This window comes from Quercus suber, unplaced genomic scaffold (assembly GCF_002906115.3).
Source record: "Quercus suber isolate HL8 unplaced genomic scaffold, Cork oak 2.0 scaffold_346, whole genome shotgun sequence".
NCBI lineage: Eukaryota > Viridiplantae > Streptophyta > Magnoliopsida > Fagales > Fagaceae > Quercus > Quercus suber.
The window spans coordinates 381,978-406,458 of NW_027069798.1; the positions used below are offsets into that span (position 1 = coordinate 381,978).

At 34.7% G+C, this 24,481-nt stretch overlaps 5 protein-coding genes across 7 annotated transcripts in view; 4 read left to right on the top strand and 1 right to left on the bottom strand.

Annotated features, from left to right (window-relative positions):
- The window catches only part of LOC111988472 (phosphoglucan phosphatase DSP4, amyloplastic), a gene marked incomplete in the record, with an annotated part of 9,246 nt that extends 5,828 nt beyond the window's left edge, over positions 1-3,418 (top strand). Inside the window, 3 exon segments of the mRNA XM_065759905.1 lie at positions 1,623-1,682; positions 2,327-2,434; positions 3,020-3,418. Coding sequence (XP_065615977.1) covers positions 1,623-1,682; positions 2,327-2,434; positions 3,020-3,154 — 303 coding nt within the window.
- Positions 3,419-4,898: 1,480 nt separating this feature from the next.
- Positions 4,899-8,320, top strand: LOC136061735 (uncharacterized). Of its 3 annotated transcripts, none has more exons than XM_065759907.1 (5): positions 4,899-5,612; positions 7,036-7,122; positions 7,578-7,681; positions 7,877-7,927; positions 8,058-8,320. In XM_065759907.1, exons 1-5 carry the CDS (start codon positions 5,160-5,162, stop codon positions 8,092-8,094), a joined length of 732 nt encoding a protein of 243 aa, XP_065615979.1. In that variant the 5' UTR covers positions 4,899-5,159; the 3' UTR covers positions 8,095-8,320. The 3 variants fall into 3 exon arrangements, with proteins under 3 accessions (XP_065615979.1, XP_065615980.1, XP_065615981.1); XM_065759908.1 differs by lacking the exon at positions 8,058-8,320 and adding an exon at positions 8,005-8,035; XM_065759909.1 differs by having other exon boundaries at positions 4,900-5,612; positions 8,088-8,320.
- A 93-nt stretch (positions 8,321-8,413) lies between these two features.
- On the bottom strand, positions 8,414-12,473 carry LOC111988531 (uncharacterized; the record flags this gene model as incomplete). Its single annotated transcript, XM_065759906.1, is given in 8 exon segments — positions 8,414-8,566; positions 9,090-9,316; positions 9,807-10,016; positions 10,187-10,452; positions 10,455-10,698; positions 10,804-11,007; positions 11,829-12,149; positions 12,265-12,473. Coding segments are annotated over 8 exon segments (1,793 nt in total), but the record flags the coding sequence as incomplete, so codon positions are not given.
- A 99-nt stretch (positions 12,474-12,572) lies between these two features.
- Positions 12,573-13,978, top strand: LOC136061736 (uncharacterized). The gene is made up of 2 exons (XM_065759910.1): positions 12,573-12,961; positions 13,047-13,978. Exons 1-2 carry the CDS (start codon positions 12,845-12,847, stop codon positions 13,470-13,472), a joined length of 543 nt encoding a protein of 180 aa, XP_065615982.1. The 5' UTR covers positions 12,573-12,844; the 3' UTR covers positions 13,473-13,978.
- Positions 13,979-16,011: 2,033 nt separating this feature from the next.
- On the top strand, positions 16,012-22,374 carry LOC111988086 (uncharacterized). Its single transcript, XM_024019848.2, has 6 exons — positions 16,012-16,139; positions 18,201-18,369; positions 19,527-20,371; positions 20,449-20,657; positions 21,837-22,009; positions 22,141-22,374. Exons 2-6 carry the CDS (start codon positions 18,236-18,238, stop codon positions 22,244-22,246), a joined length of 1,467 nt encoding a protein of 488 aa, XP_023875616.1. The 5' UTR covers positions 16,012-16,139; positions 18,201-18,235; the 3' UTR covers positions 22,247-22,374.
- The last annotated feature ends 2,107 nt before the right edge of the window (positions 22,375-24,481 follow it).

The window sequence follows — 24,481 nt, forward strand, 5'->3', positions numbered from 1 at the left end:
TTTCTATATTGTTTGGGTTGTGATGACAATGGCAATGAAATATTGTTTTTTGTGTTTGTTGGGAATGCAGAGCCTAAAACAGAGATGGAAGACAAATGAAGATGATGGGGAGCCAAATGAAGATAGTACATTTCAATCCATTCTTGATGATGGGGAGCCAAATGAAGATGATGAGAGTTGTGCCACAATTGATGGGAGTTGTATCACAATTGATGAAGATTAAACATTTTGTATTAATGTAGTAAATTTTTTAATTTCTTAGACTTGTTGAATTAATTTGTTGGTTTGTAATTATTCTAAACTTGAGGGATTTATTTTGTAACGTTTTAATTTCTTGGACTTGTTAGACTTTTGATACTTATTTCTTGGACTTGTTGGATTTATTTTATTTTTATGTTTAGCTAGTGATTTTAGTTATGATTTTGTTGATTAATGATTAAATGGTTATCTTAGCTAGGTAATTTATTGATTTAAAATCTTAGTTATGATATATTGAATTATGATTATGATATTAGTTATGATTTATTGATTTATAAATTTATAATTAACAGGTGATTTATTGATTTATGATTGGTAGCCTTAGCCTATGATTTGGACTAATATGGCATTTGGGCCACGTTAATTATTTAGGCTTGAATATGCATGCTTAATGTAGGCAAAATCTGGGCTTAAATTTGGGCAAAAATTGGGCTTAAATCTGGGCAAAATTTGAGCTTAAATCTGGGCTTGAACTAAAATTTGGGCTTAAATTTTTTTTTTAGTTGGGCCACAAATTGGGCCCAATTCCTAAACGGGGCCCGCAGGGCCCGGCTGGGGCGGGTTCGGGCCCCGGGAAAAAACCCGGTATCCTAAACGGGCCGGGTCCGGGCTACGGGTCTTGCCCCGCGGGTCAGGTCCAGGTATGGAAAAACCCGGCCCGAACCCGACCCGTTGCCATTCCTACACAGAAGGCAAAGGAAACAGGAGAACAACTGCAAGCCACAGGATCAGTCATGAACGCCATCGCTACTATCACGAACCCATCATGAACCCATCTGTGGGCTTGAAGAACCAAAGAAGATTGGGGGGGGGGGGGATGTATGAAAACATGAAAGAGGAGGAAAAAAGAGAAGGAGAAAGAGCCATTGGTGCCTTCTGGAATTTGTTTGTGGGTCCATTTGTTTTTAAGAAAAATGAGAAGTAGAGTGTATAATGAGATTCCTCATTCTCATTCTGAATCATTTATAAGGTTGGGGAGAATGCATTTTGAGAATCTACTACAAAGTAGACCAAAATAATGCAAAATACATTTTCATGCCTAGAAAACTGCAAAAGTGCATTCTTAGTAGATAGAAACAAGAGCTAAGATGCAAAATATTAATTTCTTCTGTCTAGCCAATGCAAAAGAGCATTCTTAGTAGATAGAAACAAGAGCTAAGATGCAAAATATTAATTTCTTCTGTCTAGCCAATGCAAAAGATGAATGGAGAAAGGTTTTCTATGAAATCCTGAAGACATGCATTGACAGCAGGATTTTTTTTTTTTACCGTTAGAATCATCTACTATTTTATGTTAAGACTTCTTGGATAATGATTTCATGCTTTATTTTTTACTCACCTTTTTGTCTTATGAACCTTCTGCAGAAAATACCTCTACAATTTGATGAGGAACAAGGTTTGTGGATTCTTAGGAGGGAATTGGCAGTAAGTGTATCTCATCATGCACTTCATTTGTGTCTTTTTGGTTCAAAATTTCTCTCTCTTCAAAATTGTTGTGCATTTAACACTGGGAAAAAAAAACTGCTTTATCATTTGAGTTTCTTGTTAGGTACCAATGCTGAAGTTATCCAATAATGCACATGCCTAACTTCAAAAAAAAAAAAAAAAAACACTCCAAGCTATAGAAATTATTCCATTATGATATTTAAGAATTATGCGCAAGGAAAGCATCTGGATTCACACCAGTATTGTGTTGGTTTAATTTCTTGACTCCCAAGTTTTGCACATCACACACATGCGCGCGCGCACACACACATATGATATTGGACCATGAAAACCAATAGCCTTTTATCGTTAGCACAGAATGGCTTAGGGTTCATTCCGGCTGATCCAAATTGGTTTGATTTTTTGGAGTGTTGAGATATACATTTTCCCAAATGAATTTAGCCTTAATCTAATTATATTTTAATGATGTCACAAACCCATTCCTGGTTCCTCTAGAAAGGATCTCTTGCAGTTCTGAATAAAATGTTGCAATGGACTTACCAGTTTCTTGAAATCAAAATCCATGTGAAATTGTGAACGTAAACATGTTTAGAATTATGAGCCATAAGTGTATTGCTTTACAGGAAGGACGCTATGAGTACAAGTACATTGTTGATGGTGAATGGACAATCAATGAGAATGAGCTCGTAACCTCAGCCAACAAAGATGGCCATGTCAACAATTTTGTTCAAGTAAGGTTCAGCTATTTAGCATCATACCTTAAAAGGTAGCGGTAAAAAAAAAAAGGAAGGAAAAAAAAAAAATCTTTCTACACTACCAATACCAATTGATCTGCATGTACACATTTTTTTCTGTGCTTGCATCCTGTGGGTTGCTTAGAGCTCTTTCAAAAAGGAAATCTCCCTCTTTTTCTGTAAATTAGTTTTCATAAATTCTCTTGGTCCAGGTTATTGAGTCATAGCTTATTGGGTTATATGGTCATCAAATTTTCAGATTGGGAACTTAATATGTTCACTACTTTCTAGTTTGATTCCAATCTTTGGAGATTATTCATGATCCTATCCTCTTATTGCAAAATAAGTTTTTGAGATTGTTCTATCCCCTTCACCTATATAGTTCTATCACACATTCAAATTCTTTTTTTCCAGAAACTGAATTTGGTTAGATATGCTGTGTTCTCATCACTGTGGCCAAGTTTCATTGAGTTCCATCGAATTCCTGGTTCTTCATCCTCAAATCCCACCAATCCATGATGCATTCTATTCGTAAAAAGATAGTGCTTCTCTGTTGATGCTCTCATTTTCTCCTCTTTGCAGGTTTCCGATGATAATCCATACAGTGTTAATGCTAACCTGCGGAAGAGGTTCACAGGTGATGATCCTAATCTATCGAAGGATGAACGACTGAAAATAAGACAGTTTCTTGAATCTTTTCCTGATGAAGAGCAGTGAATATAGCCAAGGCAGTTTCAAGTAGCCAGCATTTGTAATAAAAAATGTAAAAAGTTATCATCAATAATTGCGTGTATTGTTTATGAAATAATTTTAGTATATAGTTAATAAATTGGGAAATACTTACCCAAATTAATAAATTGGGAAAAGACAGTATGTAAGAAATTTTGTTCTCAACAGTATTGCTTTTGGTGACCCCGAAGTTTTTTGTTGGGCTAGCACTTGGTTTCTGCATTCATGATTAAACTGCAATTATTGCCCCAATATTTAAGCTCATGTATGTTGTTGGGTGACTTTGGGATTAGTAGGCTACCTATGCAAACCTAATTCTAATTGTTATTAATACTATTTAATGCCCGGAAGTTGCTCCTCATCAGTATGGCCTGTGTGACTCGATTGTATATTAAGAGGACATTCATGGTGTAGCAATTTATAATTATTGATGATATAATGATATTTGGATAAAGTTTAGGTTAAAAATTTAATTGTTGAATTTTATGTTCATTAAGCTTTTAATATAAATGTTAAATTTTGTGTCAATTGAATATTATTTATTGTATGATTTATAAACTTATATTTTATTTATAATTTTAAATTATAAAAGTTTGTAATTTAAACAATTTCTTGATAACATAGTTATTGAATTTTAATTTTCTAGAAATTTTGCTAGTATAAAGGATATAAGAAAAAGTTATAATCTAATAGTAGATATGTTAAAATTCATCTTTTAAAAAAAAAATATTAAATAAGGTTGTACTTTTAGGCTATAATCAATTTTATAACTAAACTCTATTCATGATATTTTTAAAAGACTAGAGAATTTTCATATCTACGTGGATCTTCAATTCCTCACAATAGTCGCAACCAATAAAATATATTTCTTAAAAAAAAAAAATTTATTATGTTGTTTATTGGATAAAGTTGCATTTCAGATAGTAATCAAGAAAAGAACAATAGGGTGGATTTAAAAGTTAAAATTTAAAACCCTTTTTTAAGGATTAACTAGATAAAAGTATACTGTTAGATCTTATTTTTAGCTTAGTCAGTTTAAGAACAATAGGGTGGATTTTAAAATTAAAATTAAAAACCCTTTTTTTAAGGATTAACTAGAAAAAAAAAAGTATACTGTTAGGGCTTATTTTTAGCTTTTTCAGTTTATTTGGTTATTCCATTTATGTTAACTTTTTAAAAAATTGCACTTGTATTTTTTTATAAATTATTTTTAAAAAATCCAATAAATCAATAAAAACAAACTCAATTAACGATGAATTTCTATTTATACACAAATTACTTATAACCAATTTGGCTCCACTTCTTGAACATATTTTGTAATCTTAATCCTTACCTAACTTCACTTTACTCGTAATTTTGCAATTACTCACTAAACTTGAGTGTTACACTTATATTTCACACACACACACACACACACTCAACACACGGCTTTCTATTTTTGGTGTGAATCTCAATAAATTGAGCTGTTTTGAGTAATTAATTAGTATAGCTGTATTAATTAAGTATTAACACAATGTCCTTGTTAATACTAGATATGGTTGCATTGTACCTAGCAAAATTGACAAAAACCCCAAAAGTCATTTTCAAGAATATTTTTTCTATTCCATAAAAAAAAAAAAAATAAATAAAGAATATTTTTTTCTACTTCAACCAATAGAAAACGCGTTTTCATTTTCAACTTTATAAGAATTGGAAAGTGTGCCTTTTTTTTCAGCTTTCAAGTACCACTACCCAATCATTCCAAGCAAAAAAAAAAAAAAAAAAAAAAAAAAAAAAAAAACTCGAACTCACAGCGTGAGTTCAATTCATTCATTCACATTTGATTTGACAAACTTAGCGATTTTTCTCCCTCTCTCTCTCTGTTTCTTTCTTTCAATGCCAACTCTCACTGTTCGCATCTCAAATTTTCTTTTCTAACTCTCTTTTGATTTTTCTGTCACTTTCTCGAGAATAAAAAAGAAGAAAAGAAAATAAATTTTTTTTTTCTATCTCTATGGGACGAAGCTCGTCTCCGCCTCATACTGACGACAGTGGAGGCGGAGGAGAAGGCGGCGGCGCATTCCGCTCGATCCGTGGTCGTTTCCCTCTGAAGCGTAACCGAGTCAAGCCCGACTCGGACGATCGTCCGGTTCTTCACCGCAGTCGATCTCACCCGACCCGATTCAACCGCAAGAGCCTGCCCTGGCTGAAGGGGAAGAAGTCGGTGTTCTACTTCTTAGTGCTTCTTGCTGTGTTCCTCTACGCAATGTCCTCGATGGTGTTGCAGAGCTCGATCACGGCGGTGTTCAGGCAAGGAAGCGATCGGGGAGGCCGGAGGTCGAATAGAGAAGGGTTGAGGATCGGCAGCACGTTGAAGTTCTTGCCGCCTAGGGTTTCGAGAAGCGACGGTCTCGATTCGCTGCGATCGGAGCCGAGGATTGGAGTTAGGGCACCGAGGCTCGCTCTTGTGAGTTTTTTTTTTTTTTTTGCAGTTTCTTTTGTTTTTTGAAACTGAGTTCTTGTTTGCATGTTTGAACTCTATTTTGCTTCTATGTTATTAGTAAATCTCATTTATGTGTGAGCGTAAATTAAGTTTATGAGTTTGATTTTTAAGCATTAATTGCAATTGAAATGAATAGGAGCTAGTTATGGCTTTAGTAAATAGTTCTTCCTTGAATGGAATTTAAGTTTATTTCCTTTTATTTTTGATAGTACATTGGAATTTCAAAGCTCACATTAATGCTCTGTTTTGTTGATGTGAAAACTGAACGGAAAAGAATGGCTATTCAAATGCTAATCTTATGACTTATTTGATTTGGGTTTTTACTTCTTACACTTTCAAATGAGACATGTATATCTTCTAACATTTGAGTAAGAAGCACATTTTGCTTGATTGGAAAGATTTAGTTTCTAAAATGCCGTACAAGATTTTCAATAAGTAGTTATGTATTTATTTTATGATATATTTAGTTGTTATATTGCTAGGAAATGGGGAGCATTGTAAAGATCACTTGGGCTTTTGGGAATCCAATATTGGGTTGAAGTTACAGTTATAGTAGAAAAATGGCATATTGTCAAGATGAGAATAAAAGATGCAAGGAATGGGGAAGGAGGGTCACTGTGGATTGGTATTGAAATAACTACTTTGTACAAAAAGTAAAGAAAAAAGCAAATAAAAAAAGGTTAATATCTGCTTAAAAGGCCATTAGAGTGAAAGAATACTTGATATAGTGAGTGCTTTGATGGAATTAAACTCTAATGGAAAACAGGACTGTAGTCTTCCAAGATAACCCCGTAAGCTCCCAAGATTGCTTCTTTTCTTACTGACTAGAAGAGAGTTTACACCCCATAGGTTAACTTTGATATTATATTGTTAGTTTCTATGTAAGTACAAAAAGTTTTGACAGACAGGTGAAAAGGCCAAACTTTCTTTCTGTAATAGACCTCTGCTGGTGGCATGAAAGATCAAAGATGGATATTTTCTATAGTTAAATAAATTTTTAATAAAAACTGTAAAATAATTGCAGTTTCTCTTTTAGTTTATAAATTATTGAAGCAGCCTGAGCCCAAGGTCTTTGTTTTTGTAATGCTATCTCATATAATAATTCTTCTTTTCTTGAGATGCTTATGGTCCTTCTCTTTTATACCTATATATTTAAGCATGCAGAGGCTTGTCTTTTGGATGCAGTGTGGTGGTGAACTAAATAGTCTTTTTGATATCTCCATAGTTCAATTTTAGATGCTCCATTGATTAGTATATAGAGGTGTTGTGGATTAATTTCATTCAGAACCATACTCTGCTTGAAAAGAATGTTAGTTGATGACTTTCTTCTGCATTAAAATGATTTGCATTTTTTATGTTAAAAATGACTTATTTCGACGAGTGTCAGATCTTAGGAAACATGGAGAAAAATCCACAGTCGTTGATGTTGATCACCGTGATGAAGAATTTACAGAAACTGGGTTATGAGCTGAAGGTCAGTGTCTTACATTTCTGTATGATATTATCACTTTTGTTAGTCATAGCAATTGTTTCTCCATGTTATGGAGAAACATGTTGAAATAGTTTTTTCATAATCCACATAGTTGAGTGTAATAGGGGCATGTCGTTAGAGGTTTATGCATCCCTCATCAAAATCAGCCATTTATAAGTGTAATTGGGGAGTTTTTATTTATGAGAAATGCTATGTTTACAACATTTTTACAACAAATTCTAAGTAGCAGGTTGTTACTAGTTGTTATTGTTGGGGCAAAAAAATAATTTTAGTGTTAGGTTCAAATTTGAACAAATAACAACTAACCACTTATGATTGTTGTGAAAATGTTGTGGATGTAGCGTCTCTCTTTATTTATTTATTTGTTATGCGCTGAACAGTTTTTCCAGCTGCTGGTTCTGAAAAGCTTATGCATTCTCATGATGACTGTCTGACAGATTTTTGCACTAGAGGATGGAAAAGCACGTTCAATGTGGGAGCAGATGGGTGGCTGGATTTCAATTTTAGGTCCTGAGCAATATGGCCATATAGATTGGTTGATGTATGTTTGCCTTTTATTCTTTGCGGGGGTGGGGGGTGTTTATTCTGTTTTATTATTATTTTTTGTGGTTGAGCGGGCGGCTCTTTTAAGGCTCATCCAGAGTGCAGTGAATTTTTGGTCAATGACTCTTTTTTGACATTATTGTCTACCCGTTGGCTTATGTATGGCTTGTTGAACTCTGTTCTTTTCCTACAGTTTTGAAGGCATCATTGTTGATTCCCTAGAAGCAAAAGAGGCCATTTCAAGGTTTGTTGATATTCTCCCTATAGTTCATGATGCTGATACTCATGTTTGAGAGTTTTTCTCTTGCATGCGTTCCACAGATTGTATTATGCTTGATCTGCATGGGCATGGCATATCACTTCTACCTTTGCAGGCAATTCTTAAAAACAAATGATTTTTCCAGTGGTTGATGATTTGAGCTTTTGGGACTTTGATGTTGTTTGCACTACCAATGACGTTAAATTGAGCACACCCATAAGGGAGAAACAAGATGCTTTTTGGTCCACTGTTGATTATAGTGCAATTGACTGAAGCTGTTTGTTTTGAGTTACATCTCTCTCTCTCTCTCTCTCTCCCCCAGTTTTATGGATACAAAGGAAATATTTCTCTTCTGTCAGTTTAGGTTTTTTGTGTTTTTTTTTGTGTTTTTTTGTGGTTTTTTTGTTTTTTTTTTTTTTCCCATATATGTGTTAGTTATATATATCCATATTCTGATTCTCTGTAAATTACCGGGAAAACATTATGAACTCCAGAAAGGAAGGGGTTGGCATCACCCAGCTGTGCAGAGCGGACCAGTAACCACCATCTTCTGGCATGGGTGGAAGAGCTTCTACATGCAATGGCAATCCATACATCCGGCGGAATGCATCTTCAAAAGCAGACCTGCAAGCATTTAGATTTCAAAAAATAAGTTACATCTAAAATAACATCCATCTGTATATTAAAAAATAATTTAATTTTCAAGTTAACCCCCATAATTGAGGTACAAAAATAACCAACAAGGCTGGTTAAAGCACACTGAATTTATGGAAATAGAAAAACCCTGCCCTACCATACCCCAAACTAACACTATTAAAGAGGAAGTGGCACCGACCCTTGCCATGTATGATTATAACAACAGTGCCAAAGCAATTTTAGGGTCTAATTGTCCAACAGTCTGCAACTTTATTGAATGCATAATTACAATGGCAACTCAAAACCATTCTATCAAATTGGCTCTAAGTACACCATTAGCAGCCATTACTGTCACTGTTGGAAAGTTCACCTTCATACATACATACATACAACAGGACGTACATAGCCACACCCTTTCCAAACAAAGGATGAACATGTACACATCAGGATTAAAGTCAAATCGCTAAACCATCCATACATAACTATATTACAAATTATACTAATAACATGCCTGCAGTGTCCTCCATTTAAGATGTCACACATGGACCAAAAAGTGAGCACGTCATTGCTTCCTGCGACTCCATCCTTGTCCACCCGCGCCCAAAAGTATATTACATCTCCTGTAGTGTTCTCACGTATTGTTTCTTCCAATACTTTTTCAGCCTTAAGANCTTTCAAAAAGGGAAGCCGCCCAGCTGTATTAACATCATCTGATCTCAACCTCCGTTCTCTTAAAGTCTGCCAGATTTAATTATAGATGACTTTAATAGGAATGTATATGAAACAAGCCATTTTAAAAAATATATATTAGTTTCATTTCTAGCCTAAATTTTGAACGAAAATAACAAATAAGCAGGTTTCATCTCAGTGGGGAATAAATCATTCGTTGTTCTTAGATATATAACAAAAATTATATAAATTAAAGCACTTAAATGATAAACAAAGTTCAAATGTCAAAACCATAGGGTGAGAAGACATGGCTGGTAATTCTCACTTCATTCTTTCTCTTTTTCTTTTCTCTAATTCTTCCCAGGGACAGGAGGCAATCTCAACAAAACAGAAATCCTAGATGGTTATACGGTCTAATTATATACCTTAAGCAGAATATATCAAGAATGATTTGTATTTAAAAAATAAAAAAAGATCTTCAGGGAGGATAACAGGAGGGAAATGAAATAAAGAAAACATTGACCAAATAAATGTTGCAATATAAATAAAAGGAACTCACAAGACTTAAACCACGGTACAAAGAACCATGGTGCAAGAATGGCCAGGACCCAGCTCCACTGTAGATCTCGTAAATGCACACAGTCTGGCCTGTCCTCTCAAGCTCTCCCTCATCCCTTTCGTTTGCTTCAAACTTAACTTTTTCAGCTTTGCGAGCATTACGATAAAGATCATCCCATGCTCCAAGGTTTCTCTCCATTCTATCTTCAAGCTACAGATCAAGAAATAATAATCAATTTTAGCTTTCTTCTGAAGAAAAGGACTTGAAACACAGAATTTCTTTTTTCTTTTTTCCTGCCTGCAAGGGGTGGGGGGTTTGTTTTGGAGAGGGAGGAGGGAGGGGGGGCAAGGAAGGCACTGTAAATGCAAGATACACCTTACCTCCTCCATTTCTATCCTCTCATCCTCTTCAGAACTTTCTAATACCCTCAGAACATCCCAATCTAGTTTAGTCAGCATATCTTCTGACAGAATCCCAGTTCCATTAGCAGAGCCATTGGTTGAATAAACAAAATTGGTAAACTCTTCTTCAAGAGCATAAACAACACTGTACTTTCTCAACAAAGTAGCCTTCTCATCAACATTTTGCATGTCAACAGTTCTCATTTCTATTTCCTTCCTGAACAGATTCCACTCCCATGCCCTTGTTGAAGCTGAGAAATAGAACTTGGCAGCATGGCATCTGATGAAAAATTGAGTACATTTTCCAGTAGCCTCGAATATCCAGTAATGCATTCTGATGCCAGTATGTTCTTAGCAAGCAATCTTCCAGAGGAAGCAACTTTTTGAGCAAACTTGGAAAGTTTTCCATTTGAAATCAGAAGTGAGAAAGCCCTCATCAAAGCATCTGGGTTATGTTTTGGGAAAAAAATTCCATGGATTCCATCAACAACCTGAAATTTCAGAGACCTCTTTGAAAATGTAAGAAAGAGAACTGAAGAAACCCCAACAATACAGCAACCAATGAACCAAAAGGAAAATAACTTGAATGAACTCACATATTTTTTCAAGACGGGAAAATCAGGTGCAATAACAGGGATTCCAAAGGTCATTGCTCGGATAAGCAAAGGAGGAAAACCCTGTACATCTTGGTCAGAGCCGTAGAGAACAATGTCAGCCATTAATAACACACTATTTACATCACTATTCAAGCCATAACGCCTCACAGAGCCATCAAGAAGTCCCAGACGTGCAGCAACTTCCTATGCAATAAATTCAAGAATTAATTCACAATTCAAAGAGAAGATGCTCAAGCATACAAATGGAAGTCATGAGGTGAGTTGAACACATCAGCAGCTGAGTGTAGTATGCAATGTAATTTTCATAGGACTGATTCAACAAATTATCTGTACTTTTCTATGGCTGGTTCTTAGCTTCACTATATTCTCTCTGTTCTTTTATTTTCTTTTGTTTTTTTGGCTACATTAAGTTGGGGTTGGGGGATTGAACCCTTGACCTCCTTGTTCAGGAGACTAGGAGGTGCCAACTTACTCTTTTTTTTTTTTTTCTATTTAAATAATGTGACTGGGATGCCTTGCTAAGTTTCTTATTATCCTTTCTGATATATTATTCACCTACCAAGCAACAAAATAATAATAATAACGTGTGTGTGTGAGTGTTGCTAAGAAGATATTGCAGGAACTAAATAGAAGATAAATTAGGCTGTTTAGATGCACAGCTCACAACAAACATTAAAATCTGACTTAGAAAATATATTGTGATGAAACCATAAACTAATTGAAATTCCATTTTTTTTTCAAAAGCTTGAGGCATACTTTTTAAAAACAATGTGATGTAGTCATTTAGTTTATTAGATAGCCAGAACCTTTTTTTTTTTTTTTGATATGTAAGAAGACACTAGCCAGAAATTATGTCAGACACAATTCAATTATGAATCTTCCATTCGCTCATTCAAAAAGAGAGGCACTTGCAGGTATACAGAGCAGTTGAGAGATAAAAAGTGTGAAATTTATGGCAGAAAAAGAGCATAATCTCTATAGTGCACCAATGAATAATTGACTACCTGTAAAGCATCATCATATCCATCAGTAGAATTACCACATAGAAAAACAAATTTAAATGAGCCTCCTTCATCTTTCCTCCTTGCATATTTTGTTAGCAGTGGTCCTATGGCATGCATCGCTACAGCATAGTCCCAGGATAGGTCATTATAGAAGATAGAACTTCCAACAACTAGGACCAACATATCATCTTTACTGAATCCACGGTTCTTCCTTAACCGGTATTTGGACTGGGTCTTACTGTAGTTTTCAGCAGCCCACACATCTACTGGTGATCCAGGAACCACAAAGAAGTTTCCAGTATCAAGCACACTATATAACATCTGATACAAGAAAGAACAAAATTGAGAACAGAATAAGAATTTCTAACACAATGCCAGTTGGAAACGAAGCATGGTAGTAAGACATGTATGTATATGCGTAAGATAGCAGATTTACCGGCAGAGTGAAATCTGGAAACACAATGACATTAGCTCTACTAAAAGTAGTTTTCCAGTGAGAAACAAGATGCTTCCAACCCATTTCCTCATACTGTAGAAGACGATTTGCAAGGATATCTTCTTGAATTATCCATACAAGTGGTACAGAACAAAAAGGCTCCTGCATAAGGCTGCATAAATATAAAACTCACTAACTATAGCATCTCAAACTAATATATATATATATATTTTTTTTTTTTGACTTGTCAAAAAAAAAAAAAAGAGTGGAATTTTTCACCTGCAGTTTTCCATTTCATTATAGCACATCACGTTACAGTGAAAGCACTTGAAGTTTGACTGTAAATGAAACTACAATGACAACAAAGCCTTAGTCCCAAAAAAAAACTTTGGGGATTGGCTATGGATCCTCAACAGACTAATTGGGATTGAGATGCCCCAGTGAGTAGGATCCATTCATGATAAGTGACTAAATTTTACACTGGCCATCAACCTACTGCAACCTTCCTTTTTTCCATACTTGGGACTGGCTGTGAGCTAAAAATACTACACAAAGCACTAACATAGGAGAGGCTCTGTAAATGAAACTAACTGAATTTTTCCTATTGAGCTGCAGGATGTTTACTGATTCTCTTGATGCCTTGCACACCAACTCTGGTAAAATTAATACGTGCTTGTTGGGATCCTCAGAGCTTGAGGCAAGTAGTGTGGGTCTGAAATTGTTTGATTTTGTTATTGTGGGAGAGTAATATTCCTTACCTTTGTTTGTTTTATGATCAACAGAAACAGCACTGTTATTGTCGTGTATTGGAACTCCTGGTCAATGTTTGGGCTTATCATAGTGCTAGGAATATGGTCTACATGGATCCACACACAGGTTCACTGGAAGAGCAGCACCCAGTTGAACAACGCAAGGGATTCATGTGGGCAAAATACTTTAATTTTACGTTGTTGAAGAGTATGGATGAAGATTTAGCAGAGGCTGCAGATGATGGTGATCATCCCCGTGAGATGTGGTTGTGGCCATTAACAGGGGAAGTGCATTGGCAAGGGATTTATGAAAGGGAGAGGGAGGAAAGATATAGGCAGAAGATGGACAAGAAGAGAAAAACAAGAGAGAAACTTCGTGAAAGGCAGAAGCATGGTTATAGGCAGAAGACACTAGCAGTTATTGATCCAAAAAAAAGGCAGAAGACTATCGCAGAATAGGAAGCATATAGTCAGAACTATTCAATTCTAACTCTGGAACACTTTTGACTCCTAACACGGTTACTAAACCCATTTTTCTCCCAACATGGGAATTGGAAAAGGCACTTTCAGACTGAGGAGAAGCTTAGTTCATTCTAACTGCATCAGGAGTAGTACATAAAAAATGATTCTGTTAGTATTTTCTCACTTTTACTCAATATACATAATACTCTAATGAAGTGGAGGGTAGACACGTAGCTTCCAAGCAATTGTGGCTCGCTAGCTTTCGAGGCCTTTTTACTCGGTCATTTCTAGCAGCACAGAGGATATTGGGTTTTGAGAGGGGTACCCAACATTCATTGATATTCTTTTATACGGTTGAAACCATTCAATTTAGCGAGTATAAAGTTGTATTCTTTCATTACTGTATATTCATTCAACAAGAGGAATGGCAATTTTGACGACAAAAATGGCCGATTTCATGCTTGGAGCTGGTTCTGTATTGATTTCACTTTGTTTCTTCAGAAGTATAGTTGCTTGCTAGAATGGATCCAGATGTTTCTAGGAGCCACTAGGCACTGGTGACTCAGAAAATGGTCATTACTTTTTATTGGGGTGGTGGGGTGTTAAATACCTTGGTTCTACTTGTAAAGGAGAGCAGGTTATTCAGCTGAGTTACAAGGCTTTTATTTTGGCATCATTGAGTTATTAGTAGTTATTAGGTTCTTGTATGTCTTTCATGTTTGATAAGTATTTTAAAATATTTGATTTAATTCATTGTTCATATATATATATATATATATTTTAGTTTGGCATTGTATTTATAATTATGAGGATATTGTGAGAAGAATAAATAATTCTTATAAGATTAAAGTAAATTGAGTATGAGAATTTCACATTTCCTTATCAAATTTTTAATCAAAAGAAACGTGAGCATACTTATATTCTTGGACATCAAGATGCTCAAGTGTTACATTCTTAAGACTAGATGTTGAAGGATGTTGGGAGGACCACAATTTGGTTCCCTACAACTGCTCTAAAAACAATGTGTGGAGTGCGATGTCGAATGCTATAAAAAACTTGGGTATGTAGTATCCAATATCAATATGTAGTATCAGATCCAAGGTCATTGGTTTGAGTCATGGGAGTGTCATTAAGAGTGGGGGATTGTTGGGAGAACTACAATTTGGCTCATTATGGCTGTTCTAAAAACAAGCTTGCATGCTATAAAAGACTAGAATGTATGTTTCCTCGAACCAAATGTTACTCTAAGAGAAGGATTGATTTTGGTTTTTGTTTTGAGTTTAGATTAAGGGTTTTTAAATTCAAATTATAAGAACATGCATTAGTTTGATTTTGACCTAAAATTTAGGATATTTTTGCATTTTCTCTAAGATTAACACATTCTTTTGGTTATGCATTCACATTTACATACATGCGAGGACAATTTTTGCTGCAATATCAAACTACGTTGTTCGTTTTAAGCGATATTTAGACAAAGTCAATATATAAATAAATGGCCATGAGACAGATCGTTCAAGGCAAATGCCGCAAGCTTGCACCATCTCTCGCAAATTTTGCTTTACTGCTAAATCGAGTGCGACATATGCTGTGTTCAATCTATTTGGGCCGTGCTCTATTATAGTCATTAAATACAAATCCAAACTTCTTGTTCTTGAAAGATTAGGCAACAAATGGGTTATACATTTTTTTTTTTTTTTTTTTGCCGAATCAATTATACTTCTAATAGAGAAACCATACTTCCAAGATAAGTAAAAGGATTACTTGTCTCCTTGTATGGCACATTACATGTGTTGAGTTTTGCACACTTTCTTCCATGTCAACAACGAAATTGTTAGGAATCCGAATCCTTATAGGTATATAATTAAGAATTGTTGTAATATTGCATTTAGTTAGTTAGTTGGTTAGTTTGTTATAATTCCAAGCATGTTAACCACAATTAACATATGTTAGAATTATTAATGCACATGAGGAATAATAGGACCATTAGGATGAGGCCATATGGGCCAATATAATAATTTTATAGTTCTATAAATAGCTACTTGTAATCATATTTCCATTATTAAAGAATAAACCAATTTCTTGATGCATTAGTGCATCTCTATCTTTCTCTCTTAATCTTTTATCTCTATGGAGGGTAACTATCTCAAATTAAGTCAATTTTCTTACAATTTCTATTCGTCCCCATTACGAACTACCAGGTTCCTAACATAAATCAACTTACTAAATATAAGTTATATCTCAACTCAACCTTCTAGTGTTTCCGATGGAGAGGTCTAACGTTGCAAATCTCCACCCAATTGTGATTAAAGAATTTATCAAAAAACAACAAAAATCAACTTGCGAAGCTAGCTCATAAATCATAAATGATCCAATGTCAAGTTGGGCCTAAACTCAAAATCCAAATGAAAGCCCAAGATGAGTAACCTATTTTCCCTTTTTACCACCCCGAACTTAAAAAAATTACTAGACTCCCGCCCTGCCCTGCTCTGGACCAATTGGAATTGGAATTGGAAATTGCTTAATTATGGGTTACAGAATACAGACACACAGGCTCACACTACTCTCTAACCTTTTTTACACTCTTCATTGTGTTGGCATTTGTCAGTAGGGTTTTTTAAAACCCCAAAAGCCTCTAATCTCTCACTCTCTCTCTTCCATGTCCAGGTACTACTCTCACTCTCACCTACATTACTTCTTTGCTGCTAAGCTTCAGTTTTGTGTGAATCATATCCTGGTTTTGTCCCCCCCACCCCCCCGTCAAAATGTTTTTTTTTTTTTCAATCTGGGCATCGTACTGATATCTTTTTTTTTTTTTTTTGGTCGATTTGGTTGTTGGGTTTCCTATAATTTACCTCTTTTTTGTTGATGATTATACTTGGGTCTGGTTACTATACTGTGTTTCTGAGTGTATTCATGTTTGGAATTGAACCTATCACTTTCGAGCTCTATTTTTGTGCTTAATTCTGTTATCATTTCCTCAATTTTGGTCCTGCCCCACATAATAATTTAATGTAAGCATTACACTAATAGTGTTTGTTTCTTTTGATTGCTGGTTTTTTTTTTTTAATTACTACCTCTTTTGTGTTGTGGGTCATATATGGGTCTGTTCATTTTTAAGCATTTGGCTTGGGTCTTATCCTGTGTGATATCAACCACTATATGTGAATCTGATTGTCAATTCCTCATTTTAGTTACAAATTTTGACTTATTAAAATTTCTTCGTGTAGTGCTGTGGTGTGGATGATGTTTTGGGCTTGTACGTGCTAAATGATTGTTATGTTGCTTTTTCTTTCTACTTAATCTTTGTTTGGGATGTTGAATTTTTGGTTGGAAGAAATAACTCCTGTAATTGGAGCTAAAGTTTGAGCATGTTTAGTTAATTTGCTGAGTACATTTAGGTGATTGAGTGAGCTAGAATTTGGAAATTTTGGAAACTTGTTTTTGGGTCATGAAAAAGTAATTACATCTACTCAATTGAACCTACCTCAACAATTTGGTTTGATTAATGCGGGGAAGTTCTAGGGATAAGCCAAAAAGAGTGAAAATCCATTGAGAGGATATAGTGTAACACTGGCTAATGGAGGACTATGTAGTGAAAGAGGATAATTTTTGTTGTCATTTGTCAACCACTTTGTTTTATGGCTACTGATTTCTGAAATGTATGGTGTACCGACTAAAATTCAGTACTATACTTGAACATGACACTGGCAATGTCCACCCTCTAGAGAGGAAATAGGCCAATGTTATACACAAACTGATTGGAGATCAGTTTCAAAAGGTGATAACAAGTGATTCCAGGTTGAATTCTTTGTTTAATGCTTCATGGTTTTTCTGTTATCAAGCCAAAAAAAAGAAAAAAGAAAAAAGAAAAAAAGAAAAGTAGGCCAAGAGAAAAGGAGAAGTTTTACCTGTGATATTTTCATATTCAACGCAACTGCATAAAGGCAGGAAGCTCCAAATAGTCTTAGAAAGATGCTCTCCGTGTTACTTGTGTGAACTTACTTACTGACTTGGAGGACACTATAAATAGATGACCAGCAAAATCAAGTGCACCCCAAAAAATAAAATATTAGATCTCTGTGTGTGTGTGTGTCTGCACCTGAGTGTTTGTGTACGTGCCCAACATTTAAATTATGTATCAATAGTTCATATAAAGCTTGTGGTTGCACATATGTAATTAACTCTTGGTGTTCAATGATGTGGACACCTGTCACCGTTTTAATTACTATTTTATCCAATTTTTTTTTTTTTTTCCATGCACAATTGTATTTGTATTTCACATGAATGGGTTTTGTATAACATTGAATGATGTTTTCAAATCGGATCTATCTTGGAGGATTTTTTGTTTGATGATCATTGGATAATCTATTGTTCTGGTAATGACCCTCATTACTTTTTGTTAACATGAGAATTCAAATAAAGTATACAGTTGTGATTTACATGACTTAGTATCGAAAGTTGGCATCTTGATACTCTGCGTGGAGTCTGTTGAATGTCCATTCACTAATTTTGTCTGCTGACATGACTGCCTGACTAGTCTACAAAGAGGCCATGAACAGGGCCTTCAAAACCTGTACCATAAATTTCTAAAAATGAAAATCTTCATATTTTGGCTGCATTTAGACAGTCATGCTTATCTGATTTCTTGTGTTTCTAGCTTACACATGCCAGGAAAGGAAGATTTTTGTGAACACAATTGTCTGATACTGGTTGTGATGCATGTAGGTTTGCATGGTAAAGGCAGTACGCTTCTAAACATCATGCTTGCTGTGAAGGTTGGCTGTGTTGGGCAAACTTTTGCCCTAGCTAAAGGGAATGAGTCTGATGGGAGGAAGTCTCGGATTCGGCGTTCAAAGGAGGAGAGGAAGGCAATGGTTGAATCCTTTATAAAGAAGTAATTGAATTATAGTTTCCCTTTATTCAGAATATGGTGTAGGTGGTATAAATTCATTTTCTAAACATCCCCAACCATTACCACCACTCCCTCTATCCTTTCAAAAAGTGAATCTGGTGCACACTCTCTTTTCTAGTATATTTTTCTCTTATGCTGTAATATATTATTGTTCTCTTAATTGTAGTAGCTGACAAAGTAATTGAGCAAGATGTGACAAGTTACTGACAATTTGAGTTGTAGGTCATTTCTTTGATTGTTTATCATAAAAATCAGAGATTGACTTTAACCACCTGCTAATTAATTAATTAATTAAATTTTTTTTTTTGGGAAATTTAAGGAAAGTAGGTTTGGTAGCATGTCTTAACTAACACTAAACTACATAGATACATAAACACAAAATGATATCATTTGTTTTGCTTTAAGACCAACTTTGAAGTGAGACTTGTCATAAGCATCCGTTTACTAATTATAAGAAAGTGGCTATTTTTTCTGAAAATCTAGTAATATAAGTTATTGTTAAGCTTGATCGTGGAGTTCAACTGAATAACATGTGCATTCGGTAATAGTTTCATATTTAACTAGGAGACTTCATTTTTTATTGATAGGCAAATGGATTGAACTTGTGACTTACCCTCCACACTTATTTATGGAGTGTGGATATGCTATTTAATCTAGAGACCATTGGAGACTTCATTGCAGTGATGAAATCATTATAAGTTAATTAGAAGATTCATAATGTGAATGTGGTACATACAGAAATTAGCAAATTCACTTATTACAAAAAAGAAATTGGAAAACTGCTTATTATATTAGTCTACAATAAATTGTTTTGTCGGACTGGACTTATCCAAAAATTGTTTTGTAGGACTGGTTTTCTATTGGTGTATATTTCAAAGGACATATACATTTTGTCTTTTAAAAGGATTATTTGTAACCTAAAGGTGCTTTTTTTTTTTTTTTTTTTTTTTGTTTGCAAACAAATATGTTTAGATTCTTTAGGACCTTTTAAGTTGCAAATTGTTTTCTTTTACTTAATTAATTGCACGTTTTTGTAAATTGTAAGGCTGTTCAAGTTTCTAGGTTCCACTTGCCGTGCTCTTGAAAATAGCTATTTAAAAGCTGATTATACCCTTTATTTTTGGTAAACTTGCTTGCAGGTATCAAAAGACAAACAATGGGAGTTTTCCATCACTTAATCTCACACACAAGGAAGTTGGTGGGTCTTTCTACACAGTACGGGAGATTGTTCGAGATATAATCCAGGAAAATAGAGTGCTGGGCCCTGCTATGTTAAGTCTAGAGGAGCAGAGCAGTTATCAGTTCTTGGAACAAGATCCACTCTTTTCAATGGCTACAGAACCTCAAATTCCTCCATCACTAATATCCAATGAAAGTCATCTTTTATCCAATCGTCACCAGGGTACAAGAGAAGAACTAGTCATAGGTTCTGATGGGCATGATACTGGACCTGACCATCAGATGTTTGAGCGAATTGTAAATGGAACTCAGGTAGATGTAAAAGACAAAAAATCTGATGAATCAACTTGTATCAAGTTGCAAGTAGATGAACCTTCTGAAGCAGAGAAACATCTTGAGGAAGAATGGGCTGCACCAATGGCCAAAATAAGTCCTACAATAGAAAATGAAGAGCAAGTCTCTTTTTCTGATGGGCATTTCACTGAACCAGAAAATCAGATGCTTGACAACAGGCAAACCATTGATGGAAGCCAGCTAGATTTTAAAAACAAAAACTCTATTGAGCTGACATGTACCAACTACCAACTAGGTGAACCTTCAGAAGCAGATAGGAACACTGAAGAACTGGCAGCATCTAAGGCTAAAGTAAATCCTATAGTAGCAGATGTTATAGTAGAGACCTTTCCATTACAGCGTGTTACTAAGACAACCGATAGCTTGGGTGGGAGTTTAGGAGAATCAAAAATTTTAAATAATCCTGCAGGACAAAAAGAGAATGGAAAGCTGGAGTTGGAACCAGGCAATGGTAATTTTCTATCTGATGAAATGAATTCCACACAGAATTTTGTTTTGTTAAATGATAAAGCAGTGCAATCCTTTCAGGTCTTTTGTTTGAGAGAAATTCAGGTTCAGTGGAAAAGGAAGTAGTAGATCTTTCAGAGCCATCATTGGAAAGCTCAAATTATTTAATCCCTGGAGAAGATACTAAGCATGATACTCAGAGCATTGAAGTCCTTGAAGCTAAAGTATCCAGTAATGATTTTGGAATACCCCAGTTGTCTGAGAACAGCCAGGATCTGACTGGAGCTAAGGTGAATCTTTTGTTCACTTCTACATGTATGTTTGCACGTGTGCATGCATGTGAAAACTTTTAGAATTCTTAATTTTTGCAAAATTGTATTGTTAGTGATTTGTGAATGAAATCAGGATTGCTGATTTATTTATTTGCTTTCTATTGGCCATATATATGAAACACAAGTGAGGAGAAAAGTATTAATCATTAGGCACCATTAAACCTTCTGGGAACTCTGCATTTAAAATTTAAAATTGCCACCTGTGGGTAATCTTATTTGTTCAAGCATTAATTATGCTATAGATATTAATATAGTTTTGAGGCTTAAATTTTTTAGGTGATCATCTCAGTTTGGTGTTTGTATCTAGCCAATGGGATCTAGCTCAAATGCCACCTCCTCCCTTTGTAAGAGCAAGGTGGAGGGTGAGGTTGTGGGCTTAAGACCCACTGGGTTGATGTGTAATTATCTATAAAAGAAGTCTGGTGCTTGTATCTAGTGCCTAGCTCATGCTTAAAGGTTGCTTTGCATATATAGGCATTTGCAGCGCTTCAATAAAAATATACAACACTTTCTAGATAGTTATCTTTTCTATAAAACCTTTTGATGCCTCACTTCATATTTACCTTTTTCTTGCTTGATGTTGAGGGGTCTGAAAAATGTTTGCATGTGGTGCTTTTCTGAAATTGCGTGGTAAAATTTTGATGAATATTTAGTTAATGCCTGAAATTTCTAATCAATTCATCTAGCAAGATTTTCCAAATAAGATGTTTAGGCCTTGTGCTTGTGCTTGTTTGGGTCCCAACAACAACGCCTTGGGCTTCAGAACATTGATGTGCATAATGTGTACGCCTGCATGTGTCTATGTGGTAATTGGATGTGCCCATGATATTGGTCGTCAATTTTGTCATGTTATATCTTTTCAAAGTAGCTTGGGGTATCCAGTGTAAGAACATAATGATCTTGCAAATCTGCCGTCCGTTTAATCTCTCTGATTAACTCTCTTTATTTATTTATTTATTTATTTATTTAAATTCTATGCTGTTTGAATATTCTCTTTCCATAATGATCAAAATCTACCCATTGGCATTCTTTAGCTGAAACTAATTTATTCACTGAAGAGATGACACACCTACTATGCACAAGAAACATATCTTAGCAAATTTATGTTATGAATTATCATTAATTATGCTTTTGCAGGCTGTTAATGCTCTAACTCCAAATGACAATATCAAGATTCTTAAAGGCACTTGTACTGGCAGTAGCAGTGTAGATGAAAATACCCCAGAGACCATCATTAATCAACCTAAAGCTGATCTACATGGTGGCAACTCCCAGAGAGGAAGCAATCCAACTTTAGATAGAATAAACCTGTAAGCATCTCTAGTAAACCCATGTTGAAATTTGGCACTTAGATATGTAATGCTCTATTATTCGCAGATTTTGAGCATTTAAACGGGTTCATATATAATCATTGATTTGTCTTTTGCTTTTTTTTTGGCAGTGAATCTTGGGAAGGGACAACCAAAGCTGCCAAACCGGAAACTAATCCACTTTTGGCTACAATTAAAGCATTTATAGCTGCCTTTGTGAAATTTTGGTCTGAATAATCACCTTGTTAGTGTAGTTCTTTTGATTTTCTTTTTCCTCGACTGAGTCTGGATGAAGAATGTACCTGCCAGATAATGCTTAAATGTCACTTGGGTAAATCTAAAGTTGTGTGGTTGGCTTTCTTTTAGTTTGATGTTTTTTTCCCCTCCCTGTTGTTTTGGCCATTTGAGGACACTTGAACATATGGACTACACCAAGGAGATATCACTTTATCAATCCTTAACAGGATGGTACTAAATTAGGTAATACGATGCCAAGAGAATACTAATAAAGTTAGCTAGCATAGTTCTTGGGTGATTTCCTTGAAGGGACAAAAATCTCCATTCACCAGACAACATTTTTTTTTCTGGCATTTCTACAAAAGGAAACAAAGGATGTGTGTAAATAAGTGATGGCCCTTTGGAATTATTATGCTGACATAATTTGGATATGTTGGTTGTGTTTGATTTGCGTATCATTGTGAGCTATATGCTGGATCCTATCAGGTCATTGCTGTCTTTTTTTGAATTATTTAAGTCATTGCTAAGTAGTACCATTTTCTGACCTTTTATATATATATATATATATATACATACACATATGAGATCGATTCAAGTTATACTTGGTGTAACTCTACAAGAGTTACATTTTTTATACACCGTAGATTTCTAAGAAATCTAATGGTTAGTAAATCATTATAATCAAAGTCATCTTTAAAATTAATTGTTTTTCGTATTAGCTAACCTAATTAATTTAAGAGAATATTATATTATTTTCTTTTATACTTTCTTTCTGTCTCTTAATTAATTCATCTCTAACCTTGCACAAATGCCTATTCTCAACATTCTTAAGTTTCAGGTTTTATTTTTCTTGCACAAGAAAGATAGCCTCCTCTTTTTGTCATTCTTTGTTATTGTTAACTAAAATGTATTAGATGCTTCTAAGAATACCCACCACTTAAATGTTCTCCTTCTATTAATATTCTCCTTTACCAATCCACCTAAATAAATTTCCCTCCCCTCTTTTTTTTCTCCATTTCTATATTTTTCTTACATCCGCTGTCAAAACCCAAAACCATATGTCCATTTTCATTTTGATCTTCCAGTTCCAAATCTAATCTTCATTTTCATTTTTATTGTATTGGTAGTGCCACAGGTAACTTGCTGCTTAGATTTCAAATCCACCAAACTAAGAAAAATAAAATAAAAAGACTAAATAAAAACTAAAATTAATAGTGTCCAAAATTTCGAAGCCCAATATTCAGATCCTACTCGCTTCTTTTACTGTACACGAATTTTAACTTGTTTTTAACAAAAATGGACACAGATGAGGAGAAAAAAAAAATGGTAATACCACCATATTGGCATGGGAGGAGAGGGGAAGATGATTGATTAGTGTGAGGCATTAAATGTGGGGAATTTAAGTAAAAGTAGCTAATTTGAGAAATTAATACTATACATTAATGACATGAGAGGGTGATTTTTTCATCCTTAGATTTAGTAAGAATCTACGGTGTATAAAAGGTGTAACTCTTGTAGAGTTACACCAAGTATAACTTGAATCTATCTCATATATATATATTTCATTATCTGAGTCAAAAGTTCTTTGATAACTTTTATTTTTAGAGTCCATAGTTCATTTACCCGATAGCAGCATTAGGGTTATATAAGTTGCAATGCTGGGTTAATTATTACAATTTAGAGGTTGATATAGCAGACATGAGTACTGTAGACCCGGCTAATAATCTCACTTTTGGATATTTAAAATATTAAAAATAAAAAAAGGACCATGTTGCTAATTTTGCATTTCCCAACCCATGCTAAGGCAAGAATTTTGATCTTGGTTTCCATCTATAACTATAAGGAAAACCTGAAAGAGGGTAAATGTGGATTGTTGTTGAACCACTTCTTCCATTATTGTAGTTGATTATTATTTTTTATTTTATTTTTGTTGTTGTGGAGTAAAAGATAGAATTGTAGTGGGCAACCATAGCACTTAACTTAGGTGGTAATTTCTTGTTAAGGGTGTTGTTCTACCCAGCCCAATTGTTAAATTTTAATAAGGGTAAATAACACTTCATCTACATGTGATTTGGGTCAATATTTGTTAAACTATACTTTAAAAAGTTGTACTTTATGTGATGTTGTCCAAGGAAATATAGTTAAATATTAGGTGAGTAAAAAATACAGCTATCAAGTGAATTTTGGCCCTAAAAAGAAGGGGAAGAAAACATTTAAACTAGTGATCTTTGTTTC

What these genes read in the sequence shown, in the direction of transcription:
- LOC136061735 (XM_065759907.1), top strand. Translation starts at nt 5,160, where the DNA reads ATGGGACGAAGCTCGTCTCCGCCTCATACTGACGACAGTGGAGGCGGA. An exon ending in GGGCACCGAGGCTCGCTCTT is followed by an intron (nt 5,613 to 7,035) that starts GTGAGTTTTTTT and finishes GACGAGTGTCAG; the next exon opens with ATCTTAGGAAACATGGAGAA. An exon ending in AACTGGGTTATGAGCTGAAG is followed by an intron (nt 7,123 to 7,577) that starts GTCAGTGTCTTA and finishes ACTGTCTGACAG; the next exon opens with ATTTTTGCACTAGAGGATGG.
- LOC136061736 (XM_065759910.1), top strand. Translation starts at nt 12,845, where the DNA reads ATGAAACTAACTGAATTTTTCCTATTGAGCTGCAGGATGTTTACTGAT. An exon ending in TGGGATCCTCAGAGCTTGAG is followed by an intron (nt 12,962 to 13,046) that starts GCAAGTAGTGTG and finishes TATGATCAACAG; the next exon opens with AAACAGCACTGTTATTGTCG.
- LOC111988086 (XM_024019848.2), top strand. Translation starts at nt 18,236, where the DNA reads ATGCTTGCTGTGAAGGTTGGCTGTGTTGGGCAAACTTTTGCCCTAGCT. An exon ending in GGAGTTGGAACCAGGCAATG is followed by an intron (nt 20,372 to 20,448) that starts GTAATTTTCTAT and finishes CAATCCTTTCAG; the next exon opens with GTCTTTTGTTTGAGAGAAAT. An exon ending in AGGATCTGACTGGAGCTAAG is followed by an intron (nt 20,658 to 21,836) that starts GTGAATCTTTTG and finishes ATGCTTTTGCAG; the next exon opens with GCTGTTAATGCTCTAACTCC.